This window comes from Petromyzon marinus, chromosome 22, assembly GCF_048934315.1.
Source record: "Petromyzon marinus isolate PM22_M1 ecotype Great Lakes invasive population chromosome 22, UKy_Petmar_22M1.pri1.0, whole genome shotgun sequence".
Classification (NCBI taxonomy): Eukaryota; Metazoa; Chordata; class Hyperoartia; order Petromyzontiformes; family Petromyzontidae; genus Petromyzon; species Petromyzon marinus.
In genome coordinates this window covers 16,175,614-16,195,994 of record NC_133688.1, presented here as the reverse complement: position 1 = coordinate 16,195,994, position 20,381 = coordinate 16,175,614, and the positions used below count along the sequence as shown (strand labels likewise).

Below are 20,381 nucleotides of genomic sequence, written 5' to 3'. Positions count from 1 at the left end.
ACCACACACCCAATCGACATACCGCAGTGTTCTTATAGGTGGCTCGGAACGCTAATACCATGTCAGAGCACCGAGCGTGCACTGTTGAGATTCTGGGTTTAAATTCAGGCAGCCGGTAATTTTTACATCGCGTTCTCAAGAATAGCAAGTGTCAAATTCCAGCCTGGTCACAAATAACCGTGCGGACATCCTTTATTTGACTTATTATAGTTTAGACATGTATATTTTAATGGTCTGATTGATATAGAGTGAACCCTATTCACACAGCATATACAAAGTATGTGGCAAGTGTGCAAAAAGAGGCCTAGTGAAATCACTTCAGCAGTAGTTCTATGACATCATCTTTCACAGTCTTTCTCCAGCACAGGGTGCTGCACCGTTGTGAGAGCTACAAATGGGAATTTGTTAATCTCATGACATAACACTGATGGGACAACCAAAATATAATTACATGATCATCTCTACAGATTTTCTGAAGCTTAAACCCTTTATGTTGGGAGAAAACAGACTTCAAACAACTTTAAATTTTCACAAGGGTGCAAAAACAGCGATTCAACTTTTCACTGTGCTTATTTTGGTTATTTTAATGTCAATTAACACAAACGGTGGTACAACTATTTACACACTTTAAAAAGGCATTGTTAATCTGCTACTTTCAAGTATAACTTGCTGTGTACAGCCCTTTGTCAATACACTGCTGGCACGGCATCCCCACACTAGATGGGTCATGGGGGTTATTTTTTTTTTATCATACTTCAGTATGCTGCTCAGTGGGTTCGTAAAGGTAGGGAGTGTGGATGTGAGAGCATTGAAGCACGGTACAACAATGGATGTTGCTGCCCTGCCTCCTGTTGCCGACCACGTATATCCTGCAGCCTATAGCAAGCAACTGTGTGCTCGGCGATAGCGGCTCAAGTCGTCAACTTCCGAAATCTGACGAGACCGGGTACAATCTGGGCGATTTGATCACAGAAAGCTTGCCGTATAAAGCACAAAATATTGAGCCACGCGGCACGAAGCGATAACCGGCAAGAAGACTCTAGCGCCCTAATTATATGTAGGACAGCTGGTTGGAAACATGTGACCAAGATGTATGACTCGGCTGTGTCGTCTCGGCGAGTCTAGTTGTTTAAAAGTAATTTGAAGAATCCACAGCAGGGAAACCAGTGGCCTCAAAAGAAAACACTTGCGGTGAAGTTGTGGAGCGATTCTCACAAGGGAGTATCAGCGAGATTACCAAAATCTCAATGGATTGTTTCGGCTACTACATAAGCTTTTACGTAAAAAGTAATTTGCATATCGGCAACACATTTAACGAACCAAAGATACACTATGGTGCCTGTCCTTCGACTCCGTGTGGGTTTCAACAACAACATCGACGTGAGGATTATTAAGTTACAGATATGTGACTGGGCAACAATTTTATCGTACATTTTCACATATTTGGATCGTATTTGAATCAACCAAACAAAAAGCTGAAGTCAAACACTAAATCACGGGGGCAAATGTAATTAAGAGCCATATTAATGAATCGTTATTGCTCATTTATTTACAAACCCTACAGTGAGTCATTACTGACAAACATAATGCTAAAGTTAGTCACTGCTGACAAACCATAGGTCAACACATACAAATATCCTCCTAAATTAAAGCCAAGCATCTTACCTTGCTGTATGCCTTCCCTCCTTTAAGTTCCTTCAAAACAAACACCCACACGACAGAGAAACAATTTAAATGCCAGTTGTTGAGCTAAACATTGCTAAATTAAAGGAAGCAATAAAGGATCACAAAAATAATAGAACTACCCTAATCCATTGCAAGCTTTTTAAGGTGCCACGAAACTAAGGTACAATTAGGGCCTCAAGCTTTAACACAAATTACCATTTCCATATATAAAGAATGTATTTTTAAGCACGGGATTGTGTCAAGAGCACTGCTGTCAGTGTGCCTCGCATTATTCATAGATGCAGTTCCGGTATTCGGTTACTTTTTGGATGTGCTGCATATGGATGGCATAACTGCGTGCAAATGAAACGTCGTTTTCATTTGTGTAATTTATTTGTGTGGGTGTGAACATATTCAATTTGATAACCTCAAATGAAACACACACGACTGAAACAGCATGGGATCTGGATAATTGTTAGCGTTCCATGCTTACACTGGACAGTGGCAATCCCCAGAGAATGTAAACATAATGAAGAATATTTATTGCTGCAGTCGCACCCGAAAAAAAAACCCACCACCCTTACCCTATATGAGAAGGAATGTCCATAATTTACCATAAAAACGCCCAAGGGAAACCGGAAAATCTGGGAAACACTCGAGTTGTGAATTTTCTGATTTTATTTTTTCCAAGCGAAACATAGACCTAGGTTGTTTAAGCTATCTGTGAGACCGCAGTGCTCTAACTGCACACCAGCCATTGCAACTTTATATTATACGTATAGCAGTATGTTAAAAGACTCTGGCATAATATTTTATAAATAAATAAAATATATAAATGAATGGCCTCGCCCGCTTGACACAACGCATTCGCTTGTAATCCCCACTACGCAGATCTTACGTAAGTTATGACACGAACAACAACCCCGGGCGGGTGCATTTCATGCATATCGGAACTCGGAAGCCAAACCGTTCCGTATATGAGGCAAGTCCCTTTTTACACGAGCACATCCACTCTTCTTCCCAAACCATGGGAATATGTAAACACGCTTTTGAAAATGAACGCTCCAATTTCCAGCAATTCCTTCCGCGGTGCAAATTGATGAGTAATCTGGTGAACAAGCTGCACCTTAGACGGGCATGTAAGCACCACACCCCTGTAATTGCGTATAGGGTGACACGGCCTGTCATATTTAAACTCCCAAACCTGGCCGCAAAGAGCACAGCTAAGCCGACATGCATCAATCTGGTGTCTGCTGCTGATATCATCGTCATCATAATCATCATCAGCTATGACTTTCTCAATGCTGGATGAAGGTTGCCATCTTCCTCTATGATCCAGCTCCTGATTAACTAATTATCAACATCATCTTCTTCACCACCCACTGGTTATCCACTACTACGCGAAGGCCTCCCCTAGCTGTCGCTATTCCTCATGGCCTCGCGATGCAACAATCCACGTATACCCTACACACACGAGCTCTATCTCTGCGGCAGACACCTTGCGTGTTCCATCTTCAGGCTGCTCCTCCGTAATTAGTCTCGACCAAATGGTCATCATCTCTTCTGGTGACATGTCCCACCCAAGCCTGGTTACTTTTTAAATGTGGTGTCTCTAATATTGCATATGTTTTCTGACCCACGTGTTCCTGCTCGTGTTTCTCAATGTAATTCCTAGCATGCACCTCTCCACGCTTCTTCCCACAACAGCAGCCTAAAAAAACTGACAAGGTAAATGGAAACGTTACAGGGTTAACTCCTGAACTTAGTTCGCAATGTCCCGTAGTGCATCGAAATAAAGACATCTCATATAAAGGAACAATTACTTACATGTTTCATAAACACGATACCAAGCATCGGGAAACCTTTTCCTTCACGAGTGCCAAATAGGACCTTTGGTGGTTCACACATTAACACATGCTTTGGCATAATGCCAGGTAGAAAATATTCCTCCCTAGTACTTAATTAGTGTGACGAAGATGCTTGCAGTGATGGATAAATGTTGTAAGCGGATCATTTCAAAGTGATAGGCCTCAGGTGGCCGCAGGCTGTATGAAATGAAGCCGCTGGCAGGATAGGTTTTCCTACCCTCGCTGTGTATGCATTATTGAAGCCGCATGTCCATGTCACAGTGAGCTCCACGAGAGGGTAAGTGCCGGTGCGAGCTCTCTCTGTCGTCTCTGTTGTAACGTACCTTGCGGATGGACACGCGACACACACAGTGGTCCAGAACTCCACTGGTAGGGCTGGCCGTCATCTTGCACACGAACTCAAACTTCTTCTTCCACCGGACACAGTTCTCACGAACCTCCTCCCTGCGCGCAAGCGGCGCAGCGTGTTAATCCACCACTCCCGATTTCACGCCGTCGCTCACTACAACAACTACAATTTATTTAGTAAGTGTTATAATTGCTTTATTGATACACTTAGAGACAGTGCCAAACGGTCCGAAGAGTGACCAAGGTTGGCTTATCCACATGAAGTCCCTGAACCACAAGTTAACAACAGGAAATTATTGCTATAATGATCTCATGATTTCTAACAATAATAAAAACCAGTGTACAGGTGTGTCGGTGACCTGCTGCTGCTGTTTAAAATAATCTGGCCACGATTTTAACCACTTTGAGCTGGTGCTCAAAAACAAGGCTGCATTATGCACCCAGTACGGTGATGTCACGTTGACATGCAAGGCATGATGAGGCGAACCGATTTTATGGTCCCAATCGCATTTTTTGAATGTATGATTTGCCTACGCTCTCTTTTAAACCTTTACAAAGTCAAACAGTTTTTTGGCTGCCACCCTCCATGCAGTGAATACAAACATTTGCTTGCAAAGCAACTAAAAATGGCTACATCGTGTGCTTGGGGACATTTTGGGAGGGTTATGCGTGACCGTGGGAAAGCAGCTGGTGCAAAGGTAGCGCCCCGTGCCATTTCACAAGCAACCCATTGAGACAAAAAAACATTGTTTTGGGCAAACAAGTGGCATAACGGGTGATCGAATTCCACGATCAGATTCCCCATGAAAGCTGTGAGCAGCTGGCATTTTAAAAACCTGACCGAGCTGCATGCGGCAGGGGAAAAAAAACACCGAAAAAATCCACTCTCCCAAAAAAAGTAAAGCTACAGTCTTGTGACTGACAAGGTATCTTCAAGCCTACCCGCTTGCATTACCTCTTATACTGCTAAAAATGAAAACCTGGGCTTGTGCATGACACGAGAAAAATGGATCAAGTAATAAGAAAATGGATCAGTGTTCATTCTCTAGACTGCACGATTTCAAGAGCCGATGATCAAAAAACAATAATGAGTTCGATCTCGTCAGGTTTTAGGAGCCACGTCTGGATAGTGTTTTGATGGGTGATCGACAAGCATCAGACAGATTATTGCAGGTTATCGCGGGGCTACATTGTCAGCAGAGGGCAATGCAACAAAAATAATTGTTGTGGAATACCACTTAAAAAAGTAGCATTAAGTTAGATTGAATACTGATCGTCTCAGTCGTGTTCTGTCTCTTCATATACTAATCGTGATGAGAAAAAAACTATCATTGATGAATGAATAGTTGTTTGAGTATATATGTAGTCGTGTTGAGGAACTTGGCACCACAATCCAGGAGTTTAACTTGACTTTGAGAGATATGTAAAAACGAGAACCCTGCAGGAAAGGCCTTGAGGTCGGCTCTGAATGTGCCGGACACATACCCCTACGCCAGGTGCTCATTGTAGCGATAAGTTGTGCCGCACCAGGCTTGGCACACGAGGAAAAACACACAGATGACCTTTACCTCCCAAAAAAGGGAGGGCAGATTGACGGCCAAGCTGTAGGGCATCCAATTAAATGTGTAAGGTCTCCATTGCCTCACAAAAGGGAGAGCACTTTTCCTTTTTCATTGTAAATATCGGACAAGAAATGAAATAATTAGTATATATTGGTCAATTAATGATTTTTAGTTGATCCACGCATGCCATCACTGAACTGTGGGCAGACCAGCAGTGGTTAAGGGAACGAGTGGTTCACGTCAACCCTGCACGATCGCTCGTGCCACTGGAAAGCCCCTCCACAACGAGACACGGCTGTACAGCGGTCAAGACAAAGAGCCACCACTGAACGTAGAGTGGAAGGCAGTGGAGTAGCAGAAGAGGTGAAGCTGTAACACAGCTGCAATACATTAATAGCAATAAGCTAAAGAGAAGCTTCAAGGGTTGATAAGCTGAAATAATAGGGCAGTGAAGCTTTTTAAAGCAGATCTGAAGATTTTCAGTTGAAGACGTGAACGTGTGAAGAGTCGTTGGAGAATAAGTGGAGATAAGTACGACTCAAGAAGATGGCCCTCAAAGAGGAGAGAACACCGACAGCGCGGAACTGTGCCAACCAAGTCACACGCCATAATCAACACGAGATAAATAGTGACTTTATAACTACAAGTCCGTGGACTATCATCACGGTGAAGATATCTGTCCATCTGTCACCTGACTGAGACAGAGTGCTGTGGCTGGATACAACCCACGAGGAGAGCGTTTATGCACTTCGTCAAAGGGTGCAGCGCTGTTGTGCTGTCATTAACAGCCCCGCGGCTGGTTCGTCACTGTGGCAGGGCCCGTCGCTCATCAAGCTGCCAGCCGAGGACCGTTTCATCGCTGTGCAGCGCTGCCAGCTGCAAGATTGTGGCTCTGTCACCACGCTGTTAACGTCGACCCGCACTGCACTGGAGAAAGCATCGCGCACAACCACTCCCTGCAGGCAAGAGAAGATGCCTGTTCTTCTGCGACTGAGATGAAGGATACCAGACCGTGCTTGAAGTCCATTCGTCGATAAGTATCGCAATTAATTCGTGTCTGTGGTATCACACCCTGATTAATTTTGAGTGGTGCATACACATTTACTACTTTTGATATTGGGTTGTTTTATGTGTATTGCTGCATACAGAGAAGGGCATTTTTGCATTTTGATTGATACCAATATCTTTGTAGCAGTATTATACGTTGTACCAAACTCTGGTTGCATGTGAATGACTGGTATTATGGCTTTTGATGTAGACAAGACTTGCTTGCATTAAAGTCCTGCTTTAGTTTACGAAGGTCTTCAACCGTTCTGTTGCACGCAAAGATATCAAACGAATCTGCTTTCCATGGCTTCCTGTCATTCAGTTACACCCTGGACAACGAAAGACCAAAAAAAACTGGACAGGTTCCAATTGAGTTGGAAAAATTGCTGTACGACACTATGGTCCAGCATCTATGCTCCCTGGCTTCATGAACCCCCACTGACCAGCATGGTGAAAGCACGGTCACAAATACCACCCCCCCCCACCCGCCCCCAAGATACTCACGGTGTGGAGAGGCCTTCATTCAGCAGTGCATGCATAAAAGGGCCGTACATGTCCTGTACCATTTAACAAAAATCACCACATGTGTTTTTTTTTCGCGCAAGCTTGCAGTGAGAGCGAGGATGAACGCCGCCGTGGTTGAAAGGTTAAAGTTTGTCTCCAGGCGCTCAGGCGGATTGCTTCCGTTTTTGTTTTAGCGCAGCAGCAGCAACAACAACAACAACAATGCCTGTTGAGCACCCCAAGTCGCGGGGCAGCCGGGCAGGACTGCAGAAAAAGCTTTGTACTAGATCCCACACTGTCTGCCCAACCCCCCATCAGCCACTTTACTCAAGGAATTTACACGTTGCAGCACTTAATTCAGCAAAGCAAGTCCCCATTGTGTACGCTAAGACTCCTCTGTTAATGTACAGTTCTCTGTTAAAGGATTGAGGGAGAGACCAGAGGTTGAGGGAGGGTAGACAGGGTCTGGGAAGGGGGGGGGTTAAATCTAACACGCATTGCTTAACTACATTTAAATACCTCCCCCTGTGAAAGACATTTAAAAGGCTTAAGCGATGCACGTGGAGGCAACGAAATGAAGACAATTTCACTGGCTCCATTCCGAATCATCATCATCATCATCACACGTGGTGCCAAACTACACGGGACATAAATTGAATCAAATAGATTATAGGTCATTTAAATGTATCAAAAATTAGTAGGCGATCAGATTTTTTACACGAGCATGAATCGCACATGTATATACCACCATTTTAGCCATACAAGTCAACATTGAGAGTTATAAACGCTCCACGCTCAGTTTATATTTAATGAATCTCTGTCTTCTCAACGCTCTTGTTTCTGGCGCTTTTCCAGCAATCAACCACTACCAATTTCCCATAATATTGCCAACGGGTAATTCCTTTGGTCCATTGTCAATGTAAAAATCCATTGCAAAAACATCCAATTAAATGGTTCAGAGAGGCACTACCAAAGGTCACTTCTGTTGACATGTTAACAACATGCCCACTATGTACCCTATGGAATATGATGGCAGTCATCTCCAAAGCATCTGTGGCCCACTTTTCCACTCGACACATCCAAGCTTGGACGAAAAGTCACAACACAATGCACTAAGCCCTGCTTAAACACACTGTACATCCACCACAAATTAAATCAAAGCCTTTGCATGAGAACAAAGTGTGACTTCTTCTTCCCAGTTACCCGATAAACGTTACAATTTAAAGTCTCATTCAAATGTCCTAACTCGCCTTTTTTATTTCCCTTAAAAATGCCTCTCCCGAGTTCCGTGGGTCGATCGGCCACGCACGTGCCACGAGCACACGGTCGACTGTGCCTGCGTCCAACTTTGTCGGACAAATGGTAAGATGACACTTGTATACGTTACGGCCCTTTTGTCAATCTACTGTTACGGATGAGGCCCTCCTCACAACCATACGGGGTCGTCGGGGTTCGTTGACCATACTTCACCGCGCTGGACACTCTCAGTTGAGGTTAGGAGATGTAGAAGTACAGTACAACATTTCTATTTGATACACTGCCCTAAGCTGCCCACAGCACAGCCCAGAAGCAGCGGCCAAATGCACAAGTTCTATGCATGATGGGACACCCATCCAAGCAATATCCAGGCTCCGACCTGCTTAGCTTCCAACATTGACTTAGATCAGCCACATTCCTGGTGGACACATTGAATACTTCAAAAATGTAATTTGTGATTCCTAATATCTTCACAAGAACATGTACTTCCGAAAAGAGCTATTAATTTTACCTGAAGAGAACGTGATAAAAAATATAATAGAAAACGATTTTTTTAAGGAGGGAATCAATGTCAACATGAGTGATGTTAATAATGTCGAATATACCCCCACGAGGATCTTCCAAAATTAAAGTGTTCAGTGAGACGCTAAACCCATGTTTGTGAAGTATAAATTGATTTCGTGACATTGTTTTGCATCAGACACGAAGGCATTTATATTTTAGAATTTCTCATGTCACTTTGAAATATGCATAACAGTGTTTTAAAAAATGCAAAAACCTGGTTCAGAAACATACTTTACATGGAACACAATTCTCAACCTTTAGTGTTGTTCAATATTTACCAGTTACACTTCAAGCTAAATAAAGTGTATCGTTTGGTAAAGTTCGGGCAAATGCTATAAAATGCATTTTTTTAACAAAAGTAATTCGATTGGCAGGTTATGTGCGGTGGAGTAAAGTATGGCTACTCCCACATCTTCCAAGACATTTGGCCAGTGTGGAAGAGTAAACTTAATACCTTCTAGACGGAGCTCTCTAGAGCTCCCAGAAGGAAGCCCTTCTGCCAGCAGTGGTGTGAGCAAGCAATTGGAGGGGCTGCACCCTTACCATCTACCTTTCTAAAAACAAATAAAGTTTACAAAATTGGATGACGCAAAAGCTGCGGAAAGGGGCACTGAGAGTTCAAGGGGAACCAAAGAAAGACTCCCTCTGGGGGTCAGGCGTGTTTGTTTTGAGGTTGTAAAGGGATTCTACGCCCTGGCACTTTCTAACCAACACAGTGGGGGGGGGGGGGAAGAAGTCCCCATCAACACCGCTACAGCAGCAGCACGTGTAACGGGGAGCCGTTTCCAGGTTAGCACTATCACAGCCACCACCTGCCTCACGCGATTTCCTCATGGCGCGAAATAAGTCACTTCCTGTCCTCAACACAGGGGACTCCCCCCCCCCCCTTTATCCTGCAGCGGCCACACCAAAAACCGTGCTCTTTGACGCGCACATTAATGAAGGTCCCGTCACCGCTGTGCCAGGTGGCTCCTGGTGCGTGCGGATCGTCCGCAGACTGAACACATTTTTGGCGGCTACCAGTGCAGCAGCCAATGTGCAAATGCTTGCCTGCCCCCCCCCCCCAACTTTCCTTAATATAACCATCAATTCTATTTTCGACTGGAGAAACTAAAAAAAAACGCATTACAAGCGCAAAACATCTAGCTTCCACCTATATCGACATCACTTTTGTTTACGTCCGCAGAAAAGGAACCGCTTACCGCCAGCAAAAATAATAACATAATTCAGTTCTTCTCTCCCCAACTTAGATTTAGGTGGTTGTCCTTTTTTTCAAATTTCATTGCAGGCGTGAATCACTGGTCATTGCGCATGCAAAAAGCAGCGGTTCCCAAGGTCACGTCAGCTGGGGAACAGTTTGAGGATTTCCTCATGCATACGTTGAGCTAAGGACAGGTGCCAAGCTTCCTGGAAAACAGCGAGCGCGCTCTACTTATGGATGCTTTATAGTTCCATGTGTGCGGTCAATGTTACTTGATGATAGTGCACCATGAGCGTACACACATAGAGAGCACTTTGCATGCAAAAATGTGCACGTTTGGTTAAAATCCAAACTCGCAGAAATAATCTGTGGCAGTTTGGCAGTGGTCGAATGGGTTTTGACCAAGCATGTAATGATTCACTCCTACCCCTCCTCCCACGGGATTATATTCATTCTGACAAATCAGGGTCACCATTCAATTTAATAATTGAATATGTTGTCTCAATTGTATCATTTGTGTAATGAATGTTCCGTCTAACATGTGGTCTCATTCGCAGTCCTGTTCATTCTACCATTATCTAAAATTAAATATTTGTACAATTTGCATAAAATGTGCACGAATCAAGAGCACTGGAATTTCATTTGAACGGACGAACCTTACAAAGCTTGGTTTCGACTACGTGACATGCGGGTTCCAGAACCAGATAACACGCATCAAGCATTTGGTTTTCAGTGACAGAAACCAGACTGCATTCGCCTGCACAAGCCAAGGTACGCACACAGCACGCCAAAACATTCCTCAATCCACGAATCTGCTGCATGGACTGCATCAACGGATAACCCAGACACAATTTCGCATCAGCTCCTTCCAGAATGAGCGTCACAAACATCCCGGTCCAGCAACGGGCAAGTCACAGCGGTCACTGTTGACGTGCAAGGCATAACAGTGTGCAACATATTTTTTTTTACAAACCAGTCCAGTTACTCATTTGGCAAGACGAATTGCCGGGCTGACTCTTTCCCGAGGCTGATGCATTGTGCCACAGTTTCCATGGCACTGCTTTGCGCTGTTGTCACAGGAAAAACCCCGTTCCACATGGAGAATGTGCCGCACACATGTTCCAGCGCAGGCCGAACCGCCAGGGCATTAATCAAACTCGACGGGTTGTCCTTTTGTGTCAAGCAGCAGAGATATCTGGGTACTTGCACGACAGTGAAATGAAGCCGCAGACTCACACGTTTTTTTAAATGGCTCAACTCAAAACGTCAGTTCCTTTCACAGGTAGAAGCAATTAAATTGTATTATTTTTGCACAAAAAGCAGCACCAATGGCCATGACCTATCCACTGCTGGATGGAGGTCTCCACAAGATGCTGCAATTCCTCACAGTCCTGTGATGCAATAATCCATCAAGCACCTGCACGCCGAGCCGATTTCATCACTCCATCTCTGCGTTGAATGTCCTCTAAGTGTTCTCTTCTTTGGCTACCACTCAGTCATTAGTCCTGACCACTGGCCATCATCCCTTCGAGCGCCGTGTACTGCCCAAGCCCACTTACATTTCTTAACAGTCCCGCATGATGTATTTTATTTGCACGTGTGTTAATCTTCGTGTCTCTTGGCCGAATTCCAAACAGGCACATCGCCATTATTTTTTGCTGCACGATATCTTTTGTTCCATTCTCTTTGATAATGAACAGCAACAACACCATGTGCCCAAAGGGAGAAAGTTTTTGATAAGCATATATTGCCTCCTATGACACAAGGATTAGAAAAATGGGCATTTCACAAAAATAATCAAGCATGCAAAAACTAGCTTAAATAACAAAGACCAACTGAATATACACAGTTAAGACCGGACAAAAAAAAGGACACTACAGCTGTACATTCCATACCCGAGAAGTAAGATACTCCTAAGTTTTGTACATAGAAAAACGACCGTAAGATGTACTTCAGCAAGATTTTTTAAAGGTCTTCTTAGGGTAAGTAACCTCTTCCGTTTTGAGTGGAAACACACACGGTATTGCAGGCAGCGTGCCAGTTTCACAATGCTCTCCGTGCATCCATCCACGTCTCATGATGTGGCCGTTTTAAACCGCTCCCGAGAAGATGATACAAACGTTTCATATATGGAATGCAGAAACGATTAAAAAGCATGCCAAGCCAGCAAAAAAGGCGCCAAATTGCTTGAGATCATAAAAAGGTCATGCGCACAGGATCTAAATCACCATTTAAAGCACGTTCAACATTCCATTTAATTTTTTTTTTTAAAGTCCACACAACGGTTAATTATACAAACATGATATATGGCAACGGTAAAATAGGGCAATTACGCTTCCGCCGCATACTGTGAACGGTTGCCTGCAAACCTTTTTTTGCAATGGCCAGCGGTTTTCTGCACACGATGAAAACCGACGCAATTTTGAAAAATAGCAGCAACACAAACTTGAGGCGGTTGATTAGCCTCCTGCCACACCTCTACCGAGTGTAAAATGATCTTTAAATGAAAACATCGGAAGACTTTTTTTCCCCACAAACATTCCAACCAGTGCAACATTTCAACCAATGTGAACGTTCAGACGCACCTTTTAACCAAATAAGGCATCCGTTGATATAGATTTTTCTCAACGAGTGCAGTAAATACTGTATGCTAATGAAAGTGCTTACAGTTCAGCTCTCAGCAAATTACAAACAAGCTGCGGGTTTGTGAATTTAACAATAATGTCACAGTGCTAACTCTGTCAGCTGGTTTTGCAGGAAATGATTAACTGCTCTCCATTACGTTTTCACCCTTGGCACTCGCAACAAATACGGGCAATGCAAATGCCAAACATTCAGCACTTTCGCACTCATTATGCGCAAAAAAAATATTTCACAAATCAAAACAAAAACCACCCCAGTCCTTCTGCCATTCAATCTAACGTTTATGAAATGTATACAAGGAATTGCAATTAACTGCACCCTCATGGCTACTGCTGGGTGCATTTATCCTGAGTAAAATGTGACAAATTGACAAGCCAAGTGGAACACCACACAAGGCACAGAAAAGCAATACAAATAAATCATGAACCCTTCAATATTACGCAAGCCTCATTCACGAGAGAGGTTTTATTTTACTTACATCACATAGGACAATACTCGACAGAAGACGCTTAGCATTTGCAAGTTTTGTAGAAGTGGTACGGAATTTCACGAAACTGCACTGACCAAACCGATAGGGGCATGGGGAAGCCCTCCTCCCAGCAATAAATTGACAAAGATTTAATAAAACTATAATAAAAAAGCGCCTAAATTATAGCTCTGTTAAACTAAGTTGCCACCTACTGAGTGGACCAGAGTTTCCTTGAAAAAGGATCTCAGAGGCAGCTCCGTCATGTCCGCTTCCAAGAGCTGTTCCCTATCGCGCAAAGTTGCACTACTCTGCCATCGATCCCTATGGATACTGCATCACATGACATGACAGCAACACCACAATCGCACATCCGATGAGCACGGTTGGCTACACACGGTGCGAAAGAAGTTCAACATACATAAAATCGGGATAATATTGGGGGGAAATGTGTTTTTACCCACTAAAAAAAAAGGCAAACACGCTCGGTACCTGGAAGAGTAGTCCGTGAAGTTTCCGCCGTCGAGCAGCCTCAGCTTGCAGAAGAGCACGGCGTTGAGGAAGGGAATGTGCGAGAGCTCGTCGAGCTCGAGAACCACCTGGAAGCGATATCTCTTCTTCTTCATCATGAACGCCATTCAGCTGCAGTCACGGGCGAGCACCGTCGCCACCGCCGCCACCAACTCGTGCTTGGTTACCCGCGGAGGACGGGCAAGGAGCGCACGTGAGCGCGTTTCAATTCCTGCGTGAGCTTGAGCCTTGCCAAACGCTAATCTCAAAAACGCAAAAGCTCCTCAACTGTGGGCACACGAACCTGGAAACAGTACAAACACACCCACGTGCACAGATTAACGTGCGGAAACACACAAACGTTATCAACGACTGTGGTGGGTTAGCGGAGTTATTTAATACGTTGGCCGTGAAGCACGTTTTTTAACGCGAGCTGTAAACCCTGAGGTGCTGTACGAATCTCCTTTTTCTGGGAACTATAAACCACTTATGCTAAGCTGCCTCCTTCGATAACAACACACAGAGGTGTGTGTAAATTTCCCCTTAAGCATTTCAATGGGTTTTACAGTGAACAATGATCTCACATGGGATTTCATGATCAGTGTTATAGCTTTAGACTTTTTTTTGATACACAGCAGCTGCAGTGTTCGGACTCACTTCCCCACTACTTTTAAGAGTGTCCCATGACTGTCAGTTCCTGCTGTATGTAATGAGTAAAGTTCTCAAACCAAACAATAGAAACAAAAACATTACTGTTTTTAGTCGATCTATGGTGTACTTTTTTCAGTATTTCACCAAAGTTATTTGGAAATATAATTCAAGGTTAGAAGTATTCAATGCCAACCCCACTCTACCAGTTCACTACGATTCGCATGTGGAGGCACTGTATAGCCGTTGCAAACAAGGAATTCAGACACGCAGAAGATTCTTCTAAAGTTACAGGGTCTCGGTCAAACTTCGACTTCGCAGAACTCAGGGTTGTAGCTATGTCTGGAGGCCTTGGGGATTAAATCCTTTCCTGTCCACCCAGCAGCAGAGATCAAGTGGTGATAAGCTCAACCTTCACTGCTTTCACGTCCAATGGGGCCCACATGAAGGGCCCGTTTCCCTCCTGGCCTTCCCCCACCCCCACCGCCGCCCCTCACGTCAGTGGTACCAACCTCGAGGGCCCCATTTACAGGCACTCACGCTAACAGCGTGCGCGCACACACACGGACATACACTTTAAATTATTCTATCCTGCTCATGTGGGCAGGCATTATGTAATCTTAAGAGGCATGCCACGTAGCACTCTGCTCTCTTGCGCGTGAAAATCGCAAAGCGTTCGTCAATGCTGCGGTGGTGAGATGTTAACTACATCGCCTGGTATACGGGAAGGAGGTCGCTGGTTTGATCCCGACCCTGACGTCTGTATATTTGGAATTTCCATGTTCTCGCCGTGGTTGTGATTTTTTTCTCTTGGTTCTCCGGGTTTTCCCTCCACATTTAGAATTAACATGCGTTTACAGTATTTGGCTGCTATAAAATTGCACACAAGCTACACTTTGTTGAGCTATCATTAGTGGCCAAGTCGCTTCTGAAATAAGAGCTACTGTATATAGCTGTGGGCCGTAGCTGGTAAAATAGTTGTAATAGTTGTAAATGCTGTGAAGCTGTAGGTGTGGGTTTTATCGCCTGTTCGTTGCACAGGGATTATGAAAGGTGTTCGAATTTGGGCCCTATGTTCCCACCATTGACGCCACCTTCGGCGCCCTGCTGACAGGCACCCATACCTAACATAATTCCATCACATTCTATCGTAGCAAAAGCGTGCTAATAGAATAGCACATGAGTAACTGTCAATTTTGCAGGTTGTCGTCGGTTGTGTTACTGTGCAGATTACGTGTGGATGGGGAGATCAAAACCCGCCCACCGCATTCTCCTTTAATCCCTTTTTTTCAAACCTCCCACCAGCACAATTTCTCATCATCACCGACTGATTTCAATGCTAACCTTTAGATACTAATCCTCACGTAAATGTTACGTATTCATGACCATTAACCCACTCCCCAAGTCCTATGATTGTATGCAAATAATGCCAAGACAGTGATTGATTGCGACGGCTATGGAGACACCTAAATCCAGCATCGTGACTGATGGTAAGGATTTTGATTAATTTCAATATCACCAATGTGAACGCAACGCAAAATATCGAACACCGGGTTCTATTCACGGTGGCGGCGCTTGACACACACACAACGTGTACACACACAAGGCGTACACACAAGTGTGCAGACAGTCATACGATTAAATCACTTGTGTGTTAACGTTAAAAAGTCGTGTGGCCAATGTTTATGTATGAGAGCTCTAACGTGTACACACACGCAGAGAGAGAGAACATTCACTGGCTGTACAACTATATCACGTGAATACACAAAAGGATGTAATGCTCGCGAACGTTGCATGGCGCGGTGGCATTAGTGATTTTGTGCACTGCGCTACGAACTCGGCAAACCTAAGTTCAACTCCTGGCGACGGCTAACACAAGTGCCGAATGTGTTTTTGACCTGCACCAGTCCGCAGCAAAGCAACCAGCAGCAACCCTCCGCCAATCTGCACTGACCTTCAGGGTGAAGTATGGCCAAACAAAACCCGCAGGGCCAAACAAAACCCGCAGGGCCAAACAAAACCCGCAGGGCCAAACAAAACCCGCAGGGCGAAACCGACAAGGCGCGGGGGGGGGGACGACGGGAGGCCTTCATCCAGAAGTGAATCGACAAAGGGGTGAACGAATTTTACTCCTTAACGTTACATTGTGCACCCTAATGCGTACGCGCAGATATACTGTGTTCACGATTGAAACGTGTACTTGACGCGCGCAGACATGCTTAACTGAACGTGCTCACACAATCAGCTGGAACAAAACCGTGTGTGGGTTTACACGCGGGACAAGTAAGCGCGGTGCACGTTTGACAGCATCACGTTCGGTAGCATTCCAGGGTGTGTACACACGTGCAATTGGCATATATACTGTACGACGACGTCAAGTTGAAACCCACACGTTGGGGAGTTATTCCCGAACACCCCAAAGTTCACGTGTAACAAGTACTGTTTTTGCGCAGGTGCAATGATGGTATTTATTCTCATACCTGTCAACTCATACGGGTCAAGCCCGTATTCATGTACAGGGGAATTGAGTTTTCAGGTCCATGCGGGGTACAGCCGTTTCAATACGGGCACAAACATGTGTTTTTTGTCAATCTGTTTGTATTTCTCCCTTGTGATGGGACTTTGTAGGATAAACGTTGAGATTTATAAGGGGCACGGGGTGACCGATAAGGTCTGAATTGGTCTGTAATAAGATAGGCACTGATAAGGGGGTTTACAGGTCCGTGTATTCTAGCCGGCACGTGTACACGTTTTTCTCGCGTTCGGTGGCACTGTGGAATACGTGGACGTTGTAGTCTTTGCATTATGCAGGAATAGCAAATACTGCACGAACTCTCTCTCCTGAAGCAATCTCGTCGCGGCTTAGCAAACCTCGACATTGGCATCACACGCTCGTGAACACATTGCTGCTGCTGATACTGCTGTTGTAATCATACGCAAAATATAGAATAAAGTATCCCCCCTTGCGGGACATTCCCGTAAATGTCAATGCACACGTATAAACAGCATTTCAGCATATGTATTGCACACACACACGTGTATGTGTGTGTGTGCAATACCGCTCCCCACACACACACACGTGTATGTGTGTGTTGGAAGCGGTAGTGTAGCGGTCAGCGCGCTGGGCTACGAATCCGATTATCTGAACCGGTCACGGGACCTCCCCTAGGTCGACTCGGCCTCAAATATATTACCCGGTGGCGATGTGTAAACATCGCCAATGGGGGGGGGGAGACAAAGGCGGCCCGTGCTGGCCACTAGGCCTTCATAGGTGCGACTCCCTCACTAACAGTCTTGTTACAGGCTACACGGGTGATCATTGTCACTGTGCGACGTGAATGCGTAAAGCTGCGTGCAAGCTTGGAACGACATCGCGAGGCATGGGGAACGCACCGAGGCGTTCGATGACATACACGCAGGATAATGGGCATGGCAATTGAAACTGTTGAGAAAGGTAAAGTGGGAGCTCGGGGTTTATTTAGGACACGTCATGGGCCCTCCAGCTCCATTCCTTTGGCAGCCAAGGGAATGGATCTGGAGGGAGGGAGATTCGTCCAACGTTTTAGACAGCGCACCGAAATGTGCTCGCGGTTCTAACACTAAACTATACGGTACAAAAATTTTTTTGCAGGTTAATGGCCCACTGGCTATCAACACAAACGCGTGATGTTGATTCTAAATGTGGGGGGGAGGAAAACAGGAGGACCCGGAGGGAAAAAAAAATCAACGCGACCACGGGAGAGAGAGACAAGAGACACCGCGAACTACAAATATACAGCAGCAGGCATCGTCTGGGTCGGGATCGAACCCAAAAACTCCTTGCATACCAGGCGAGGTAGTTAACATCTCCTAGCCACCGTGATGATGATGAGAGAGAGAGAGACACGCAAACTCCAAATATACAGCAGGCGTCACAGAGTCGGGATCGAGCCCACGACCTCCTGTATACCAGGCGAGGTAGTTAACATCTCCTAGCCACCGTGATGATGATGATGAGAGAGAGACACGCAAACTCCAAATCTACAGCAGGCGTCACAGAGTCGGGATCGAGCCCACGACCTCCTTGCATACCAGGCGAGGTAGTAAACATCTCCTAGCCACCGTGATGATGAGAGACATCGCAAACTCCAAATCTACAGCAGGCGTCGTCAGGTTCGGGATCGAGCCCACGACCTCCTTGCATACCAGGCGAGGTAGTTAACATCTCCTAGCCACCGTGGCGAGTAACTACAATAGACGGGATTGTTGCATCGCCGAAGCCGTTAAGGGACTGCGAGGCTTACATCCAGCAGTGGATAGAGCAAGGCTGCTGGTGTTGACGTGGTCCACTACGGCTGTGTTATTGTTTGCAAAGGCGCGCGCAGCAGAGCGCCGTTACGAGCGTTCATCTCCGAGATCACCAATCCGGCGGGGTGGGTGAAATCGACACACGAGCGTTCACGTCGTTGTTTTTTTTTTTAAAAACCGTGTGAACATCACGAGACGTTCAGTAACGCCGATCCTCAACTGTAGACGAAATATAAATAAAAAAAACCCCGCACACAAACACACGACGCGAATCCACTCCGCCACTCGCACTCACCGGTCCACATCACCGCGGACGCCTCCGTCAGCGTCTCGAGCACACAAGCACGCGCGGGCCGCGTCACGTGACCTCGTCCTTCCCCCAACCCCCGTAGCCCCCACCTCCTCTTCCGCAAACCCCGCCCCATTGCGCTCCCTCCCCGCTTGCCCCCCCCCTCCCCACTTGCCCCTCCCCTCCCCGCTTGCCCCTCCCCTCCCCGCTTGCCCCCCACCCTCCCCACCCCTCGCGCGCGCACCCCATCCGTCACTCAAACCTCAACCAGCTCAGAGTAATTCGCCTCCCCATTGGTCAGATGTTGCTCGCCCCCCCACCCCACTCACCCAGCCCACACCCGCACACAAGCCCCTCCCCCCCCGCCCCCGATTTACTCGGGCGGAGCGCGTGGGTGAGCGAATTTTGCGATTGCAGTTTTGCAAAATTTTTAAACGAATAATCTAAATGGATTCTGGTGTTTTTTTGCCTCGTGTTTGTTCCCTTCCACGGGTGGTTGTTACCACTCGTATGAAGTTACAGTTACGGGGTTTTTGTTGTTGTTGTTGTTCACATCATTATTTTTTAGTTGGATACATGGAAAAACCGCCCAGGTTCGCTGCAACAACGAGTACCGGCATTTAAAGATCTCGTAATCGCGATTTTACGGCGATCGCTTTTGTCGATAACGAGAATCGATTAAATTTTGATTTAAAGCTTTCGTGACTGCAGTAATTCATATTTTTAGTTCTTTCGGTAAAGTCACGTTGAAGGGAAACAACAAAATAATAATAAACAAAATAATAATAAAAAAAATTCTGTCTCCCCCCTCCTCTTTTCAGAACATAGATGGACTAGTCCTAAATAAACTGCCAAATCGCTGCGCGTGGCGCTAACGTTTTTTTATAAATAAATAAATACACCGTTTAAAAATAAATGTATGCAAACCAACACACCTGAAGACGACCGTTTGTGTTATGGTCGAAACGTCGTGATAATTTTTTATTGTTTTATATATTTTATTATTTTATTGTTTCCCTTCAACGTGACTTTCACCGAAAGAACTAAAAAAATGAGAATCGATTAATCACTCCGTGCCGTGCCCGGATCTCGCGTTCCTATTGGCCGGTCGCGCCAGCGGCGGGTAATGGGGGAGGGGTTGGGGGTTTGGGGGAGGAGTTTCCAAGGGGGAGGAGTTTCCAAGGATGTGGGAAGGGTGGGGGAGAGGGGAGGGGCTATGGGGGGAGGGGCCCTCGCGCCCGCCACGTTCCGCTGTGCGCATGCGCGCTGGACGCGGTTGTTGGGTCGTGGTGCAGTGCCGCCTGGAGGCTGTAACTGGAAGCTGTTTTATAGTTGAGAATGTTTGGTTTTTATTCTGTTAACGCGTTATTTAATGACGTCCTCCGTCGTTTCTGGCGTGTTCTGGAGGCTGTGACTGGAAGATGTTTTCGTTGAGAATGGTGGCTTTTTACTTTATTAACGCGTTATTTAATGATATACTCCGTCGTTTCTGGCGTGTTCTGGAGGCTGTGACTGGAAGAGG

General features: G+C 45.6%; 2 protein-coding genes across 14 annotated transcripts in view; both read right to left on the bottom strand.

The window, feature by feature from the left end:
• LOC116944924 (early estrogen-induced gene 1 protein-like) overlaps positions 1 to 18,964 on the bottom strand; it is a 37,498-nt gene extending 18,534 nt beyond the window's left edge. For all 13 annotated transcript variants that reach the window (XM_032958844.2, XM_032958848.2, XM_032958845.2 and 10 more), the window contains exons 1-4: positions 18,866 to 18,964; positions 13,618 to 13,939; positions 3,857 to 3,977; positions 1,666 to 1,695 (exon numbers count right to left, since the gene is read on the bottom strand). In XM_032958844.2, the coding sequence (XP_032814735.1) occupies positions 1,666 to 1,695; positions 3,857 to 3,977; positions 13,618 to 13,763 (297 nt within the window). In that variant the 5' untranslated portion in view covers positions 13,764 to 13,939; positions 18,866 to 18,964. The remainder of the gene's footprint in view (positions 1 to 1,665; positions 1,696 to 3,856; positions 3,978 to 13,617; positions 13,940 to 18,865) is intronic.
• The window catches only part of LOC116944922 (syntaxin-binding protein 1), a 105,477-nt gene that overhangs the window by 53,158 nt on the left and 31,938 nt on the right, over positions 1 to 20,381 (bottom strand). The window lies entirely within an intron of this gene.